General features: G+C 50.8%; 1 protein-coding gene across 1 annotated transcript in view; it reads left to right on the forward strand.

Annotated features, from left to right (window-relative positions):
- The window catches only part of lrrk1 (leucine-rich repeat kinase 1), a 479049-nt gene that overhangs the window by 171382 nt on the left and 287957 nt on the right, over positions 1-19710 (forward strand). The window contains exon 4 of the mRNA XM_067971653.1: positions 14736-14907. Coding sequence (XP_067827754.1) covers positions 14736-14907 — 172 coding nt within the window. The remainder of the gene's footprint in view (positions 1-14735; positions 14908-19710) is intronic.

Consider the following 19710-nt stretch of genomic DNA (forward strand, 5'->3'; position numbering starts at 1 on the left):
CTCCCACTCACTCTCCCTCACCCTCTCCCTCTCCCACTCACTCTCACACTCACTCTCCCTCACCCTCTCCCTCTCCCACTCACTCTCACACTCACTCTCCCTCACCCTCTCCCTCTCACACTCACTCTCACACTCACTCTCCCTCACCCTCTCCCTCTCCCACTCACTCTCCCTCACCCTCTCCCTCTCACACTCACTCTCACACTCACTCTCACACTCACTCTCACACTCACTCTCCCTCACCCTCTCACACTCACTCTCACACTCACTCTCCCTCACCCTCTCCCTCTCACACTCACTCTCACACTCACTCTCACACTCACTCTCCCTCACCCTCTCCCTCTCCCACTCACTCTCCCTCACCCTCTCCCTCTCCCACTCACTCTCACACTCACTCTCCCTCACCCTCTCCCTCACCCTCTCCCTCTCCCACTCACTCTCACACTCACTCTCCCTCACCCTCTCCCTCACCCTCTCCCTCTCACACTCACTCTCCCTCACCCTCTCCCTCTCACACTCACTCTCCCTCACCCTCTCCCTCACCCTCTCCCTCTCCCACTCACTCTCACACTCACTCTCCCTCTCCCTCACCCTCTCCCACTCACTCTCACACTCCATCTCCCTCTCACTCTCACACTCACTCTCCCTCACCCACTCACTCTCACACTCCCTCTCCCTCTCCCTCTCCCTCTCACACTCCCTCTCACACTCACTCTCACACTCACTCTCCCTCTCACACTCACACTCACTCTCCCTCTCCCTCACCCTCTCCCTCTCACACTCACTCTCCCTCTCCCTCTCACACTCACTCTCACACTCATTCTCCCTCTCCCTCTCCCTCTCCCTCTCCCTCTCACACTCACTATCCCTCACCCTCTCACTCTCCCTCTCCCTCTCCCTCTCACCCTCACCCTCACCCTCACTCTCATCTCCAACATTCTCCAACTGAACCATCCAGGCCAAGAGTCGTTCCTGATTGAGCTTAATTGCTGTTAAAGATTTCTTAAAGCTATACCGCCTTGCCTTGGTCATTCTGACAATTTATACAGTTTCTTAAAGCTGTAGCCCTATTGCGAATACAGAGCTCTCAACATCCTATGGCTCACATATCGCCCCTCTCTCACTCCGTAACACATCCTCCCTCACTCACTCTATTACACATCCTCCCTCTCTCACTCTGTTACCTATTGTCCCTCTCTCACTCCGTAACTTATTGTCCCTCTCTCACCCCGTAACTTACTCTGTTACTCCTTGACTCACTCTGTTACATATCCTCCTTCACTCACTCTGTTACATATCCTCCCTCTCTCACTCTGTTACATATCCTCCCTCTCTCACTCTGTTACATATCCTCCCTCTCTCACTCTGTTACATATCCTCCCTCTCTCACTCTATTACATATCCTCCCTCTCTCACTCTGTTACATATCCTCCCTCTCTCACTCTGTTACCTATTGACCCTCTCTCACTCCGTAACTTATCCTCCCTCTCTCACTCTGTTACATATCCTCCCTCTCTCACTCTGTTACATATCCTCCCTCTCTCACTCCGTAACTTATCCTCCCTCTCTCACTCTGTAACTTATCCTCCCTCTCTCACTCCGTAACTTATCCTCCCTCTCTCACTCTGTAACTTATCCTCCCTCTCTCACTCCGTAACTTATCCTCCCTCTCTCACTCTGTAACTTATCCTCCCTCTCTCACTCCGTAACTTATCCTCCCTCTCTCACTCCGTAACTTATCCTCCCTCTCTCACTCTGTAACTTATCCTCCCTCTCTCACTCCGTAACTTATCCTCCCTCTCTCACTCTGTTACATATCCTCCCTCTCTCACTCTGTTACATATCCTCCCTCTCTCACTCTGGAACTTATCCTCCCTCTCTCACTCTGTAACTTATCCTCCCTCTCTCACTCCGTAACTTATCCTCCCTCTCTCACTCCGTAACTTATCCTCCCTCTCTCACTCCGTAACTTATCCTCCCTCTCTCACTCTGTTACATATCGCCCCTCTCTCACTCTGCTACATATCCCCCACCAGCAAGGAGCCAGGGGCTGCGAGATTCATGTCGTAAGGCATGAAATTCAGGAGAGGGCATCGTATCCCCATGTGCCGACTGGGCTCTGTCCTCGACGATAACATAGTTACGTTCTCAAGGTAGCAACTTTCTACTCAAGTACATTATGGGATGCTCGGCCCCTTCGATAACCTGGGATATTCCTGCCCCCAGTCCAACGTCCCACACTGGGATAGTACTGACCCCTCTCCCAACGTCCCACACTGGGATAGTACTGACCCCTCTCCCAACGTCCCACACTGGGATATTCCTGCCCCCAATCCAACGTCCCACACTGGGATAGTACTGACCCCTCTCCCAACGTCCCACACTGGGATATTCCTGCCCCCAGTCCAACGTCCCACACTGGGATAGTACTGACCCCCTCTCCCAACGTCCCACACTGGGATAGTACTGACCCTTCTCCCAATGTCCCACACTGGGATAGTACTGACCCCCTCTCCCAACGTCCCACACTGGGATAGTACTGACCCTTCTCCCAACGTCCCACACTGGGATAGTACTGACCCTTCTCCCAACGTCCCACACTGGGATAGTACTGACCCCCTCTCCCAACGTCCCACACTGGGATAGTACTGACCCTTCTCCCAACGTCCCACACTGGGATAGTACTGACCCCCTCTCCCAACGTCCCACACTGGGATAGTACTGACCCCTCTCCCAACGTCCCACACTGGGATATTACTGACCCTTCTCCCAACGTCCCACACTGCGATAGTACTGACCCCTCTCCCAACGTCCCACACTGGGATAGTACTGACCCTTCTCCCAACGTCCCACACTGGGATAGTACTGACCCCTCTCCCAACGTCCCACACTGGGACAGTACTGACCCCTCTCCCAACGTCCCACACTGGGATAGTACTGACCCTTCTCCCAACGTCCCACACTGGGATAGTACTGACCCCTCTCCCAACGTCCCACACTGGGATAGTACTGACCCTTCTCCCAACGTCCCACACTGGGATAGTACTGACCCTCTCCCAACGTCCCACAATGGGATAGTACTGACCCCCTCTCCCAACGTCCCACACTGGGATAGTACTGACCCCCTCTCCCAACGTCCCACACTGGGACAGTACTGACCCCTCTCCAACGTCCCACACTGCGATAGTACTGACCCTCTCCAACGTCCCACACTGGGATAGTACTGACCCTCTCCAACGTCCCACACTGGGATAGTACTGACCCTTCTCCCAATGTCCCACACTGGGATAGTACTGACCCTCTCCAATGTCCCACACTGGGATAGTACTGACCCCCTCTCCCAACGTCCCACACTGGGATAGTACTGACCCCCTCTCCCAACGTCCCACACTGGGATAGTACTGACCCCCTCTCCCAACGTCCCACACTGGGATAGTACTGACCCTCCCCCAACGTCCCACACTGGGATAGTACTGATCCCCTCTCCCAACGTCCCACACTGGGATAGTACTGACCCCCTCTCCCAACGTCCCACACTGGGATAGTACTGACCCTCCCCCAACATCCCACACTGGGATAGTACTGACCCTCTCCAACGTCCCACACTGGGATAGTACTGACCCCTCTCCCAACGTCCCACACTGGGATAGTACTGACCCTCCCCCAACGTCCCACACTGCGATAGCCCTGCCCCTCGCTCAACATCCGATGCATCCGTCTGGAGGATGAATTCCTGGGAGAAAACCGGAACCATCGGTACTGGGTTGGATAATAAGGCATCCCAGAGGTCCCCGAATGCTGTTTCCCCTCCAGGGGTCCATCGGACCATATTCAGCTCCCTGAGATTTGTTGAGATCTGTCAAAGGGGCCTGGTGATGGTGAAGTCTGGGGTAAATAGTCGATAACATCCGACGAGGCCCAGAAACGTTCTTACTTGTTTTTTTGTCACGGGTCTGGGCCATTTCCTAATACCATCTACTTTGTCCAGTTGAGGGTTAACTAGGCCACCCCCGACAACATACCCCAAGTAACGAGCCTCCGACAAACCCAAATCTCATTTCCCTGGTTGGCCGTCAAACCTGCCTTTAGAAGCTTAAGCTTTTCTAATTTTGTTGATGGAACTCCCGGTCGCCACCGTAGATGACAATATCATCTAGATATGCAGCAGTGTTCTGAGCATGAGTCCTCAAAATCCGATGAATTAGTCGCAGGTACGGAGCGTCACTCGGTATTGGAACAGCCCTCCAGGTGTTACGAAGGCCGTTCTTTTTTTGGCGGAATCCGTTAACGGGATCTGCCTATATCCTTTCATATGGTCCAGGGTGGACAAGAAGTTGGCATTTCCCAGACAGTCAGTTAGCTCGTCCGCCCGAGGCACGGGGTAAGCATCAAACTTAGAGACTTTGTTTAATTTTCTAAAGTCATTACATAATCTCCACGACCCATCACTTTTTGGTCCCATAACTCCAGGGTTTGACCATTCACTGAGAGACTCTTCTGTTACCCCTGGCTCGAGCATTGTCCTGACCTCTTGGGAAACCTCTTGTCTCTTCACCTCGGGGATCTGATATGGTTTCACTGAGACCATTATCACCAGAGGCGTTACGATATCATGTTTGATAACATGAGTTTTCCCGGGTCCCGATTTCTTTGGACTAATTGTATCAGGTTTAATCACTGCTGCCGTTAGTTCCTTGGCCAGGTGAACTTTCCCACTGGCCAAAAAAATTGTGGTAAGATTTTTTTCCTTGGTTTTTTCTACCCTGTGACATCGGCCCAACAAATGTTTATGGGCTAGATCGAATACTAGCTCTCAAAAGGGTTTTGGAACCAATAGTTGTTCTTCCTCTACCCCGTGCTCACTGGGCACTCTGCACAACAAATCATTCCTTATAAAGTGAAGGGCAAGGCTGGTAGAAGTAGGGAACCTTGGATGACTCGGGAGATTGAGGCACTAGTCAAAAAGAAGAAGGAGGCATATGACATGCATAGGCAGCTGGGATCAAGTGGATCCCTTGAAGAGTATAGAGATTGCCGGAGTAGAGTTAAGAGAGAAATCAGGAGGGCAAAAAGGGGATATGAGATTGCTTTGGCAGATCAGGCAAAGGTGAATCCAAAGAGCTTCTACAAATACATAAAGGGCAAAAGGGTAACTAGGGAGAGAGTAAGGATCAACAAGGTCATCTATGTGCGGAACCACAAGAAATGGGTGAGATCCTGAATGAATATTTCACATCGGTATTTACGGTTGAGAAAGGCATGGATGTTAGGGAACTTGGGGAAATAAATAGTGATGTCTTGAGGAGTGTACATATTACAGAGAGGGAGGTGCTGGAAGTCTTAACGCGCATCAAGGTAGATAAATCTCCGGGACCTGATGAAATGTATCCCAGGACGTTATGGGAGGTTAGGGAGGAAATTGCGGGTCCCCTGGCAGAGATATTTGAATCATCCACCGCTACAGGTGAGGTGCCTGAAGATTGGAGGGTAGCAAATGTTGTGCCTTTGTTTAAGAAGGGCGGCAGGGAAAAACCTGGGAACTACAGACCAGTGAGCCTGACATCTGTAGTGGGTAAGTTGTTAGAGGGTATTCTGAGGGACAGGATCTACAGGCATTTGGAGAGGCAGGGACTAATTAGGAACAGTCAGCATGGTTTTGTGAGAGGAAAATCATGTCTCACGAATTTGATTGAGTTTTTTGAAGGGGTAACCAAGAAGATAGATGAGGGCTGTGCAGTAGACGTGGTCTACATGGACTTCAGCAAAGCACTTGACAAGGTACCGCATGGTAGGTTGTTACATAAGGTTAAATCTCATGGGATCCAAGGTGAGGTAGCCAATTGGATACAAAATTGGCTTGACGACAGAAGACAGAGGGTGGTTGTAGAGGGTTGTTTTTCAAACTGGAGGCCTGTGTCCAGCGGTGTGCCTCAGGGATCGGTGCTGGGTCCACTGTTATTTGTTATTTATATTAATGATTTGGATGAGAATTTAGGAGGCATGGTTAGTAAGTTTGCAGATGACACCAAGATTGGTGGCATTGTGGACAGTGAAGAAGGTTATCTAGGATTGCAACGGGATCTTGATAAATTGGGCCAGTGGGCCGATGAATGGCAGATGGAGTTTAATTTAGATAAATGTGAGGTGATGCATTTTGGTAGATCGAATCGGGCCAGGACCTACTCCGTTAATGGTAGGGCGTTGGGGAGAGTTATAGAACAAAGAGATCTAGGAGTACAGATTCATAGCTCCTTGAAAGTGGAGTCACAGGTGGATAGGGTGGTGAAGAAGGCATTCGGCATGCTTGGTTTCATTGGTCAGAACATTGAATGCAGGAGTTGGGATGTCTTGTTGAAGTTGTACAGGGCATTGGTGAGGCCACACTTGGAGTACTGTGTACAGTTCTGGTCACCCTATTATGGAAAGGATATTATTAAACTAGAAAGAGTGCAGAAAAGATTTACTAGGATGCTACCGGGACTTGATGGTTTGACTTACAGGGAGAGGTTAGACAGACTGGGACTTTTTTCCCTGGAGAGTAGGAGGTTAAGGGGTGATCTTATAGAAGTCTATAAAATAATGAGGGGCATAGATAAGGTCGATAGTCAAAATCTTTTCCCAAAAGTAGGGGAGTCTATAACGAGGGGGCATAGATTTAAGGTGAGAGGGGAGAGATACAAAAGGGTCCAGAGGGGCAATTTTTTCACTCAAAGGGTGGTGAGTGTCTGGAACGAGCTGCCAGAGGCAGTAGTAGAGGCGGGTACAATTTTGTCTTTTAAAAAGCATTTGGACAGTTACATGGGTAAGATGGGTATAGAGGGATATGGGCCAAGTGCAGGCAATTAGGACTAGCTTAGTGGTATAAACTGGGCGACATGGACATGTTGGGCCGAAGGGCCTGTTTCCATGTTGTAACTTCTATGATTCTATGATTCTATGATTCTCAATTATATAGGAAGGCCCAGCCCCTTTCACTTTACCTTCTACCGGGTGTCCATTAACCAATATCACTTCGGTTTTCACGTTCTGAAAAGCCAGGTCACTAATCTGTTCCCGTTTGAAATCTGTCATTCTCATGGGAAACTCCTCCAGGGAGTCTCCCCTTCTCCTCTCGGGAACATTCACCCTCTACGCCTGACGGAGGTGCTCTACTAGTGGAAGGGGGCTCGAGTTGATCGCCCACTAAAATAGTAGGGACCTGTTCCCCAGCTCCTCGATCTTTATCCCACCTCAGCTTTCCTTTAGATTAGTGGATACCGAGCTCTAAAAGCCTAGGGCTCACACATCGTCCCTCTCTCACTCTCTTGTACCAGGGTATTTCTTCCTTCTTCCACCAATCCTGGTAGATCGACACGTGTAACTAGGCGAGCATCTCCTCTCGGAGACTGAGACTCTAACACATTTAACATTTGCCTACGTTTGACTAGACTTTTAAATTTGAACTCTCACTCTTAGCACTTTCTCAGGTCACAAGACTTCATAGTATCATAGTAGGTACAGCACAGGAGGAGGCCATTCAGTCCATCTGCCTGTGCTGGCTCTTTGAAAGAGCTATCCAATTAGTCCCATTCCCCTGCTCTTTCCCCACAGCCCTGTAAATGTTTTCCCTTCAAGTATTTAACCAATTCCCTTTTTAAAGTTATGATGTGGAGATGCCGGTGATGGACTGGGGTTGACAATTGTAAACAATTTTACAACACCAAGTTATAGTCCAGCAATTTTATTTTAAATTCACAAGCTTTCGGAGACTTCCTCCTTCCTCAGGTAAATGTCTACCTGAGGAAGGAGGAAGTCTCCGAAAGCTTGTGAATTTAAAATAAAATTGCTGGACTATAACTTGGTGTTGTAAAATTGTTTACAACTTTTTAAAGTTACTATTGAATCTGCTTCCAGTGCCCTTTCAGACTTGTTTCTTAAACTATTCTGGACTTCTCCCAGATTTCTCCAGCTCTCTCTGGTTGGGGACACAAGACCCAATCTTTTGTACACTTCACTTCACAAAGCAAGACCCCTCCTGCCACCTGTTTCAATGTCTGATCGATCAAGAGGACTCATTTTATTGCAAGGCTTCACCTTTTGGTGGCAATCATCTCAAATATCAAGGAATGATAAGGAGCAGATTTTAATTATTCAATAAAAAACAGGCTTACTTATCAGCTGCCAACGTCTTAACCTGGATAACACCAGGTAAAAGTGGATTTGTTCAAGTCACTTGCTTATCTTGCCCAGACAGCATAACCCATACCTTATCACTTGGCTTGTGACCTGGAAAGCCTAGGTGTATCAGTTCCTGCCATGATCTGGAGCCAGCTGCTACTGTATGAGTCCTTTGTTCAAAGTCTGTCAAATAAACTTTGCAGAATGCTTAGCATTAACTCTGTGTTTTCCCATGGCTCAGCATGGTTTAAAGCACCCACTTTAAGGTGTTCTGTTCTACAATATCATCTTTCCGTTAAACCATTCCTGACCACACCTTCAGTCACCAATCCTCAAGATGGTCTACTTACTGTTTTTGCTAAATGCAGAAGGTAAATTTCTTGTTTTGTTCAAGATTTCGGCTTTTAAAGTTCTTAGCTGCAAAGTTAACTTCACTTCTGCCTTCTTGAGAATAAAGTTGCATCCCGCAGAGCTTTGGGCATGTGTCCCAGCTCTGTGATTCGCTGCCTTCACATACTGTTGCATAATTAAATATAGAACAGAGTGATTTCTGTCTCTGCGAAGGAATGATTCAGTGTCATTTCTCCAATGTATAATTTTGGGAGAGGCCAGAGGAAATATCAAGAATTGCATCCTCCCAAAACACGCTTCCTAAAATTTAAAATTGAACAGTTTAGCCAAGATTTTCCACTGCAACAATAATCAGGTGGGGGGGGGGGATGGAGAGAGGATCTGTCCCACTGGATCCATGGCTCCACATTTTGTGTCTTCCATGTTGTCCATTAGTCGGTGGCAGTGCCCACCCGATTGTGGGCAAGTACATGTAAATGAAGCAGTAATGACATGGTGACATCATGGCCTAGAAATTGGGCCGCCTAGTGCTTGAAAAAGGGGTGGTCCCTGGCCCACTGAGGCCCCAAAATGGTGGGAGGCAATCGCTCGCACACTTCCGGATGGGAATGTGCCGTATTGGTTCAGGATATCACACTCGGGTCAGGAGCCCACACCAGCAGCATTCTCGGTTCAAATTAATGGATGCAAATGAGGCTCCCGGGCTTCGTAATGGACCCGTTCTCTATTTTAGACCCCTCCCCCCAACGCCTCACTCACCACGTGCTGACCTCACTCAGCACAACGGGACGCTAACCGGCAGGAACACCCCCTCACCAGCGCTGTTTAAAGGCATCACGCAGGACTCAGGTTCGTTGCTGGTTTAGTATTTCTAGTTACTGTTTGAATTCTAGGCGTTTTTTGCTGAGTTCTATCACTCTTCAGAGTTCACTGTTGTCTGCACAGAGAGAGGTTTTTGCAGCTTTTGCTCTGTTGTTGCTCTGTGCCCCAGATATAGTCTGGCTCCAGACCATGGGTGGCCCGGTAGGGCTGCCTTTAGGAATAGAGAACAAGGGCGAGCAACAAGGAAGACACCGCAGAACAGGAGAGACTGGTAGAAGATGGAGGAGGAGGAGGTGGAGGGCACTGTGCAGGAGGCCATTCCCACGTCGAGTCACTTATCTTACCTCGTCTTCACTCAGGAGCAATGTCTCAGGCGCCTTCGCTTCACCAAGGAGACTGTCACCGAGCTCTGTCACCTGCTGCAGCCTCAACTCGAGCCTCACACCAGGGCATGGACAGCACTGCCTGTGGCTGGCAAGGTCACCCTGGCCCCGAACTTTTACACAACAGGCTCCTCTCACGCTGCAACAGGTGACATCAGCGACATTGCCCATTCTGCAGTGCACCGATGTATCAGGGAGGTGACCGAGGCTCTTTACACCAGGAGGAACACCGACATCTCTTTCCCCATGGACAGAGTGAAGCGGGACGAGAGATCACTCGGCTTCACCCACATGGCTTCCCCGGGGTTCAGGGTGCCGTAGACTACACACACATTGCCCTAATGCTCCCCATTACTAGCCTGGCATCTTTCTTAATAGAAAGGATTCCACTCCCTGAATCTGCAGCTGGTTTGTGACCACAGGCAGCACATCAGGCAGGTCTGTGCCCGCTATCCCGGCACCAGTCACGACGCTTTCATCCTGCGCCAGTCCTCCGTTGCCTTTATTCCAACCAGGCCGGCAAGTTACAGGCTGGCTATTGGGTGACAAGGGCTCCCCCCTCCAGACATGGCTCATGACTCCTGTCAGGAACCCGGGCACAGCTGGAGAACAGGCCCACAACGAGAGCCATGCTGCCACAAGGAACAAGCAATCGGCGTCCTCAAGCAACGCTTCCACTGCCTGGACCGTTTCGGCTGAGCTTTGCCGTTCAGCCCCGAGCGAGTATCCAGATTTGTGGTCGTTTGCTGCATGCTCCACAATTTCACCATGATGAGAGACCAGCCCTGATCACCACCCGAGCAGCAACAAGTACAGGAGAAGGAGCAGGAGAGGAGGAGGAGGAGGAGGAGGAGAGGAGGAGGTGAGGCAGCCCTTATCCAAGCTGGGCAATTCAGGAGTGAAATCATGATGCACTTTTTCACACAAAGGGTAGTGGAAATCTGGAACTCTCTCCCCCAAAAGGCTGTGAATGCTGGGGGTCAGTTGGAGCTTTCAAGGCTGAGATCGATAGATTTATATTAGGTAAGGGTATTAAGGAATATGGAGCAAAGTCGGGTAAATGGAATTGAGATACGAATCAGCCATTATCGAATTGAATTGTGGAACAGACTTCAAAGGCTGAATGGCCTACCCCATGTCCCTAGATTATACACCGTAAAATAATTTACTTTGTATTTGCTTGCCTTTATCTGGAACTTGTATTTACCAGCAGTTGTATCCTTGCAATGTCTTCCAATTTAAAATTCTCATCCTCATGTTCAAATCCCTTCAAGGCCTTGCCCCACCCTAGAATCATAGAATGGTTACAGCATGAAAGGAGGCCATTCGGCCCATCGAGTCCATGCCGGCTCTATGCAAGAGCAATCCAGCTAGTCCCACTCCCCCGACCTATCCCCGTAGCCCTGCAAGTTTTTTTCCTTTCAAGTACTTATCCAGTTCCCTTTTGAAGGCCATGATTGAATCTGCCTCCACCACCCCCTCGGGCAGTGCAATTCCAGATCCTAACCACTCGCTGTGTAAAAAAGTTTTTCCTCATATCACCTTTGGCACTTTTGCCGATCACCTTAAATCTATGTCCTCTGGTTCTTGACCCTTCCGCCAATGGGAACACTTTCTCTCTATCCACTGTGTCTAGACCCTTCGTGATTTTGAACACCTCTATCAAATCTCCTCGCAACTGTCTCTGTTCCAAGGAGAACAACCCCAGCTTCTCCAGTCTATCTACGTAACTAAAGTCCCTCATCCCTGGAACCAGTCTAGTAAATCTCTGAAACGTCCTCCAGCCCTACAACCCCCCCACCGCCCCCCCCAGAACCCTTGATTCCTCTGACTCTGGTCTTTTGTACATGCCCCCTTTGCTCCACCTTTGGCAGCCATACTTTCAGCTGTCTAGGCCCCACACACTGGTAATCCCTGCCTAAACCCCTCTGCCTCTCCACCTCCTTTAAGATCCTCCTTAAAACCCACTCTTTGACCAAGCTTTTTGTCATCTGTTGATGTTGGTGTTGTTGTTGTGGTGGTGGTGGTGGTGGTGGTGATGGTGGCGGTGGTGGTGGTGGTGGTGGTGGTGATGGTGGTGGTGATGGAGGTGGTGATGGTGGTGGTGGTGATGGTGGTGGTGATGGAGGTGGTGGTGATGGTGGTGGTGATGGTGGTGGTGATGGAGGTGGTGATGGAGGTGGTGATGGTGGTGGTGATGGAGGTGGTGATGGTGGTGGTGGTGATGGAGGTGGTGGTGGTGGTGGTGATGGTGGTGGTGGTGGTGATGGAGGTGGTGATGGAGGTGGTGGCGGTGGTGATGGTGGTGGTGATGGTGGTGGTGATGGTGGTGGTGATGGTGGTGGTGATGGTGGTGGTGATGGAGGTGGTGATGGAGGTGGTGATGGAGGTGGTGGCGGTGGTGATGGTGGTGGTGATGGTGGTGGTGATGGTGGTGGTGATGGTGGTGGTGGTGGTGATGGAGGTGGTGGCGGTGGTGATGGTGGTGGTGGTGGTGGTGGTGGTGATGGTGGTGGTGATGGTGGTGGTGGTGATGGTGGTGGTGATGGAGGTGGTGGTGGTGGTGGTGGTGGTGGTGGTGGTGGTGGTGATGGTGGTGGTGATGGTGGTGGTGGTGGTGGTGATGGTGGTGGTGATGGAGGTGGTGGTGGTGATGGTGGTGGCGATGGAGGTGGTGGTGGTGGTGGTGATGGTGGTGATGGTGGTGGTGATGGTGGTGGTGGTGGTGGTGGTGGTGGTGGTGGTGGTGATGGAGGTGGTGGTGGTGGTGGTGATGGTGGTGATGGTGGTGGTGATGGAGGTGGTGGTGGTGGTGGTGGTGATGGTGGTGGTGGTGGTGATGGTGGTGGTGGTGGTGGTGGTGATGGTGGTGGTGATGGAGGTGGTGGCGGTGGTGATGGTGGTGGTGGTGATGGTGGTGGTGGTGGTGGTGGTGATGGTGGTGGTGATGGAGGTGGTGATGGAGGTGGTGGTGGTGGTGGTGGTGGTGATGGTGGTGGTGGTGGTGGTGGTGATGGTGGTGGTGATGGTGGTGGTGATGGAGGTGGTGATGGAGGTGGTGATGGTGGTGGTGATGGAGGTGGTGGTGGTGGTGGTGATGGAGGTGGTGATGGTGGTGGTGGTGGTGGTGGTGATGGAGGTGGTGATGGAGGTGGTGGTGGTGGTGGTGATGGAGGTGGTGATGGTGGTGGTGGTGGTGGTGGTGATGGAGGTGGTGGTGGTGATGGTGGTGGTGGTGGTGATGGTGGTGGTGATGGTGGTGGTGATGGAGGTGGTGATGGTGGTGGTGATGGAGGTGGTGGTGGAGGTGGTGATGGAGGTGGTGATGGTGGTGGTGATGGAGGTGGTGGTGGTGATGGTGGTGGTGGTGGTGATGGTGGTGGTGATGGTGGTGGTGATGGAGGTGGTGGTGGTGGTGGTGATGGTGGTGGTGATGGTGGTGGTGGTGATGGTGGTGGTGATGGTGGTGGTGATGGAGGTGGTGATGGTGGTGGTGATGGAGGTGGTGGCGGTGGTGGTGGCGGTGGTGGCGGTGGTGATGGAGGTGGTGGTGATGGTGGTGGTGGTGGTGGTGATGGTGGTGGTGATGGTGGTGGTGGTGGTGGTGGTGATGGTGGTGGTGATGGTGGTGGTGGTGGTGGTGGTGATGGTGGTGGTGATGGAGGTGGTGATGGTGGTGGTGATGGAGGTGGTGATGGTGGTGGTGATGGTGGTGGTGGTGATGGAGGTGGTGATGGTGGTGGTAATGGAGGTGGTGATGGAGGTGGTGATGGAGGTGGTGATGGAGGTGGTGATGGTGGTGGTGATGGAGGTGGTGATGGAGGTGGTGATGGAGGTGGTGATGGAGGTGGTGATGGAGGTGGTGATGGTGGTGGTGATGGAGGTGGTGATGGAGGTGGTGGCGGTGGTGGTGGCGGTGGTGGCGGTGATGGTGGTGGTGGTGGTGGTGGTGATGGTGGTGGTGATGGTGGTGGTGGTGGTGGTGGTGATGGTGGTGGTGATGGTGGTGGTGGTGATGGAGGTGGTGATGGTGGTGGTGATGGAGGTGGTGATGGTGGTGGTGGTGATGGAGGTGGTGATGGTGGTGGTAATGGAGGTGGTGATGGAGGTGGTGATGGAGGTGGTGATGGAGGTGGTGATGGTGGTGGTGATGGAGGTGGTGATGGAGGTGGTGATGGAGGTGGTGGCGGTGGTGGTGGCGGTGGTGGCGGTGGTGATGGAGGTGGTGGTGATGGAGGTGGTGATGGAGGTGGTGATGGAGGTGGTGGTGGAGGTGGTGATGGAGGTGGTGGTGATGGAGGTGGTGATGGAGGTGGTGATGGAGGTGGTGATGGTGGTGGTGATGGTGGTGGTGGTGGAGGTGGTGATGGAGGTGGTGGTGATGGAGGTGGTGATGGTGGTGGTGATGGTGGTGGTGATGGTGGTGGTGATGGAGGCGGTGGTGGTGGTGGTGATGGAGGTGGTGGTGGTGGTGGTGGAGGTGGTGGTGGTGGTGGTGGAGGTGGTGGTGGTGATGGTGATGGTGATGGTGATGGAGGTGGTGGAGGTGGTGGTGGTGGTGGTGATGGTGGTGGAGGTGGTGATGGAGGTGGTGGTGGTGGTGGTGGTGGTGATGAACCTGCCCACCTTTGGGCTGCATTGTTGAGGAAAACTCCCCCTTACGGTCCCACGGCACAATCTGAATAATAGATGGGACTTCTCCTGTTCACCATTCAGCCTACACTCCACAGAAAGGGTTAACTGCCGATCCATCTTGTTGTGGCTTCTCGCTGTACACAAAATGGTTGCCAACGTAACTAGTCACTGCAATTCAGAATAATTAATTGCACCTGCGAATGCCAAGACCTGCTTCTGAGAGACACGATAAGATGCTTTTAAAATAAAAGTTTTTTCCTCAAAAGCACCTAACACCAATGCGGCTAAGGTTGGGAATTCAGAGAAGAGAGGGTCAGACTTTGGTCCCATCTGTCTCACTGCAGATTTTTGTTTGATGGTCTAACTCTTACCTTTGCTCTTTACCAGTGCGGGCTCTTGGGTATCGCGGCCGGGTATGGAGATACAGAGATGGTGCAGTGCCTGCTCCAGGAGGCACGGGTGGAACTGTCAAAGGAACTGAGCGATGAGAATCCCGCTGTCATTGCTGCACACCAGGGTCACGAGGAGGTCGTCAAAGTGTTGCTGAATTCTATTCCAGGTAAGATGTTTGCTGTCATGTGACCATTTTAACAGACAGGAGCAGCAATGGACGCTCTGGCCTCGATTTTCACTGGGGGATGCGTTCCAGACGGGTTGGGGGCACGGATGGGAGAGAATCCTTCAAGTGGATATCACCGTGAGGCCCTGGAACTCCCGGGCCTCATTTAAATATTGCAACGTAGTCTCACACCTGAAACGGGCAGGACTGCGGTCAGGGCCGGGGGTGGGGGGTGCAAGCGGGAGATCGGATCGGGAGTGTCAGGATGCTGAAGACCCAAGGGAACGGTCCGAGGCATGACCTCAGTCCTGGGCAAGGGATTCGGCAGTTGGGAGAGGGAGAAGCAAGGCCGGGGCCGGAGAGGCATAAGGACTCCTTGCGGGGCCTGGGGGGAGGGAACATTCCAGCTCCTCCTGGCTCACAAGGAGTTCTCACAAAACTTACCTGGGCCTCTCCTGGCCTGTCAACACCTCCCGCTGTGGTTCAGTGTCGAGGTTCGACACGGGGCAAGATTCTCACTGATTCGTTGTTAAAATCACATTGTGGGCACTGATGACCTCATCAGGCCGTGACTTTTGAATTTAGAGTAGGCCTCCGCCTGCCTGTAATGGAAGCCTCGGACCAGTTGAAAGCGGGCGAAGATAAGATGGCCCTGGGCGGGACAGAGCAACCTCAGGACGGTTAGTGGACTTGGTCTAATCTTAAGCCCGTCCCACACACCTTTCTGGTTGTGCGAGGGGGGGGGGTTAAAGTCCTGGCCTCCGTCTCAGTATTGTGTCCTGACTTTAGGTTAATAAGGATCTGCGGCAAAAGTACTGTGCCCAAAAAGTAATTATTACTTACCAAATTAATGACGTATTTTCCTTTGATGACCTTTTCCCTGTGCCTGTCATTTCCATTTCACATTGTCCTTTGAACTTTGTTTCCAGATTTACTTTTCCACCCTTCAATTAAAATATTCACGTTTTCAGATCTCTTGCTTTTTTTCTGCCTGTTTCTCCTTTATTTTTTTTTATTCGTTCATGGGATGTGGGCGTCGCTGGCGAGGCCGGCATTTATTGCCCATCCCTAATTGCCCTTGAGAAGGTGGTGGTGAGCCGCCTTCTTGAACCGCTGCAGTCCGTGTGGTGATGGTTCTCCCACAGTGCTGTTAGGAAGGGAGTTCCAGGATTTTGACCCAGCGACGATGAAGGAACGGCGATATATTTCCAAGTCGGGATGGTGTGTGACTTGGAGGGGAACGTGCAGGTGGTGTTGTTCCCATGTGCCTGCTGCTCTTGTCCTTCTAGGTGGTAGAGGTCGCGGGTTTGGGAGGTGATGTTGAAGGAGCCTTGGAGAGTTGCTGCAGTGCAGCCTGTGGATGGTACACACTGCAGCCACTGTGCGCCGGTGGTGAAGGGAGTGAATGTTTAGGGTGGTGGATGGGGTGCCAATCAAGCAGGCTGCTTTGTCCTGGATGGTGTCGAGCTTCTTGAGTGTTGTTGGAGCTGCACTCATCCAGGCAAGTGGAGAGTATTCCATCACACTCCTGACATGTGCCTTGTAGATGGTGGAAAGGCTTTGGGGAGTCAGGAGGTGAGTCACTCGCCTCAGAATACCCAGCCTCTGACCTGCTCTCGTAGCCACAGTATTTATATGGCTGGTCCAGTTAAGTTTCTGGTCAATGGTGACCCCCAGGATATTGATGGTGGGGGATTCGGCGATGGTAATGCCGTTGAATGTCAAGGGGAGGTGGTTAGACTCTCTCTTGTTGGAGATGGTCATTGCCTGGCACTTGTCTGGTGCGAATGTTACTTGCCACTTATGACCCCAAGCCTGGATGTTGTCCAGGTCTTGCTGCATGCGGGCTCGGACTGCTTCATTATCTGAGGGGTTGCGAATGGAACTGAACACTGTGCAATCATCAGCGAACATCCACATTTCTGACCTTATGATGGAGGGAAGGTCATTGATGAAGCAGCTGAAGATGGTTGGGCCTAGGACACTGCCCTGAGGAACTCCTGCAGCAATGTCCTGGGGCTGAGATGATTGGCCTCCAACAACCACTACCATCTTCCTTTGTCTAGGTATGACACCAGCCACTGGAGAGCTATTACATTGCAAGCTTCACCAGTCATTCCCCAGCTGGGAGGAGAAGACAGTTTTCTCCATAAAGAGTCCACTGATGGTCAACCTGCAGGAGGGGACGGGTCAGTGGAGGGGACGGGTCAGTGGAGGGAACGGGAAAGTGGAGGGGATGGGTCAGTGGAGGGGACGGGTCAGTGGAGGGGACGGGTCAGTGGAGGGAACGGGAAAGTGGAGAGTGGAAAATTCATGGGGAGAGGTAAGTGGGAACAAAGGTTACCTGGTTTTATCGGATGATAGGTTCAATGAGTGGAGATCAGTCACTCAGACACTTTATTAACTGGGCTGCAAGATTCCTGGGGGGTGATTTTAACCCCCAAGAACGGGTGGATCGGAGGCGGGTGAGCAGTGAAAATAGTGTTTTTTGGGTCGCGACCACAACCCGGCTTTATTTCCGGGTTTAACGTGGGCGGTAAAATTCCAGGCTTCCCGCTGGGAATGCAAAGTCCGAAAATTTTGCGGTTGCAACCCAAAAAAACAACAATTTTCAACTCCCACCAGCCCCCAACCCACCCGTTCTCGGGGGTTATAATCACCCCCAGGGTCCCTGAAAGAGCTCTCCACTTAGTCCCATCTCCCTTCCTTTCTCCATAACCATTAAGGAACATCGGAACAGGAGGAGGCCATTCAGCCCCTCGAGCATGTTCCACCATTCAATTAGATCATGGCTGATCTGTATATTAACTCCATTTACCCACCTTGGTTCTGTAAACCTTAATCCCCTTACCCAACAAAAATCTATCAATCTCAGTTTTAAAATTTTCAATTGACCCCCAGCCTCAACAATATTTTTGGGGGAGAGAGTTCCAGATTCCCACTCCCCTTTGTGTGAAGAAGTGCTTCCCGACGTCACCCCTGAACGGCCTAGCTCTAATTTTAAGGTTATGCCCCCTTGTTCTGGACTCCCCCCACCAGAGGAAATAGTTTCTCTCTATCTACCCTATCAAATCCTTTAATCATCTTAAACACCTCAATTAGATCACCCCTTAATCTTCTAAACTCAAGGGAATACAAGCCTCGTCTGTGCAACCTGTCCTCATAATTTAACCCTTTTTAGCCCTGGTATCATTCTGGTGAATCTGGGCTGCACCCCCTCCAAGGCCAATATATCCTTCCTGAGGTGCGGTGCCCAGAACTGAACACAGTATCTCCAGGGATGGGGTCTGTACACCTGTAACATAAATTCCTCCTCTTTGAATTCCCCCCCCCCGAGATAAAGGCCAACATTCCATTAGCCTCTTTAATTGTGTACTTGTCCACTAGCTTTTAATGATTTCTGTACTTGGGCCCCTAAATCTCTCTGCTCCTCCACAGTTCCAGCTTCTCACCATTTAGCAAATACTCCAATTTATCTTTCTTGGATCCAAAGTGGATGACCTCATATTTCCCCACATTGAACTCCATCTGCCCCAGTTTTGCCCACTCATTTAATCATTCACTAATTTACATTTTTATTTTTCAAGTATCTTTCATTTCATGGATTCTGCTTCCCCCTTCGTTTCTGGTCAGTCATCCCATGTCCCAGCAACCATCTGCCTAACAAATAATCTCCGAACCGGATGCACTGGATGGTAACAAATGTAACCCCACTATTCAAGAAAGGAGGGAGAGAGAAAACAGGGAACTACAGGCCAGTTAGCCTGACATCAATCGTTGGGAAAATACTGGACTCTATCATTAATGAAATGGTAACAGAGCACTTAGAAAATCATAATATGATTAGGCAGAGTCAACATAGTTTTATGAAAGGGAAATCGTGTTTGACAAAATTATTAGAGGATGTAACTAGCAGGGTAGATAAAGGGGAACCAGTGGATGTAGTATATTTGGATTTTCAAAAGGCATTCGATAAGGTGCCACACAAATGGTTGTTACACAAGATAAGGGCTCATGGGGTTGGGGTAATATATTAGCATGGATAGAGGATTGGTTAAAGGACAGAAAACAGAGAGTAGGAATAAACGGGTCATTTTCAGGTTGGCAGGCTGTAACTAGTGGGGTGCCGCAAGGATCAGTGATTGGGCCTCAGCTATTTACAATCGATATTAATGACTTAGATGAAGGGACCGAGTGTAATGTATCTAAGATTCACTCGATCGATTCCTGGGATGAGAGGGTTGTCCTGTGAGGAGAGATTGAGTAGAATGGGCCTATATTCTCTGGAGTTTAGAAGAATGAGAGGTGATCTCATTGAAATGTATAACATTCTTAGAGGTCATGACAGAGTAGGTGCTAAGAGGTTGTTTCCCCTGGCTGGAGTGTCTCGAACTAGAATTCATAGTCTCGGGATAAGGGGTCGGCCATCGAGGACCGAAATGAGCAAAAATTGCTTCGCTCAGACGATTGTGAATCTTGGGAATTCTCTACACCAGAGGGCTGTGGATGCTCAGTCATTGAGAATATTCAAGAGTGAGATTGATAGATTTTTGGACACTAATGGAATCAAGGTATATGGGGATCGGGCGGGAAAGTGGAGTTGAGGTAGAAGATCAGCCATGATATTATTGGATGGCGGAGCAGGCTCGTGGGGCCGGATGGCCTACTCCTGCTCCTATTTCTTATGTTCTCCACTCTCCCAAACTCTCTCCAGTTAACAATGAGTCTTTCAGTTGCGCCTTGCTGCTCTCCTGCTCCCCCCTGATCAGGCGTGCCACCTTTCAGCACTCCTAACTTTCTCTT

Source organism: Heptranchias perlo, chromosome 34, assembly GCF_035084215.1.
Source record: "Heptranchias perlo isolate sHepPer1 chromosome 34, sHepPer1.hap1, whole genome shotgun sequence".
In the NCBI taxonomy this organism is placed as follows: domain Eukaryota; kingdom Metazoa; phylum Chordata; class Chondrichthyes; order Hexanchiformes; family Hexanchidae; genus Heptranchias; species Heptranchias perlo.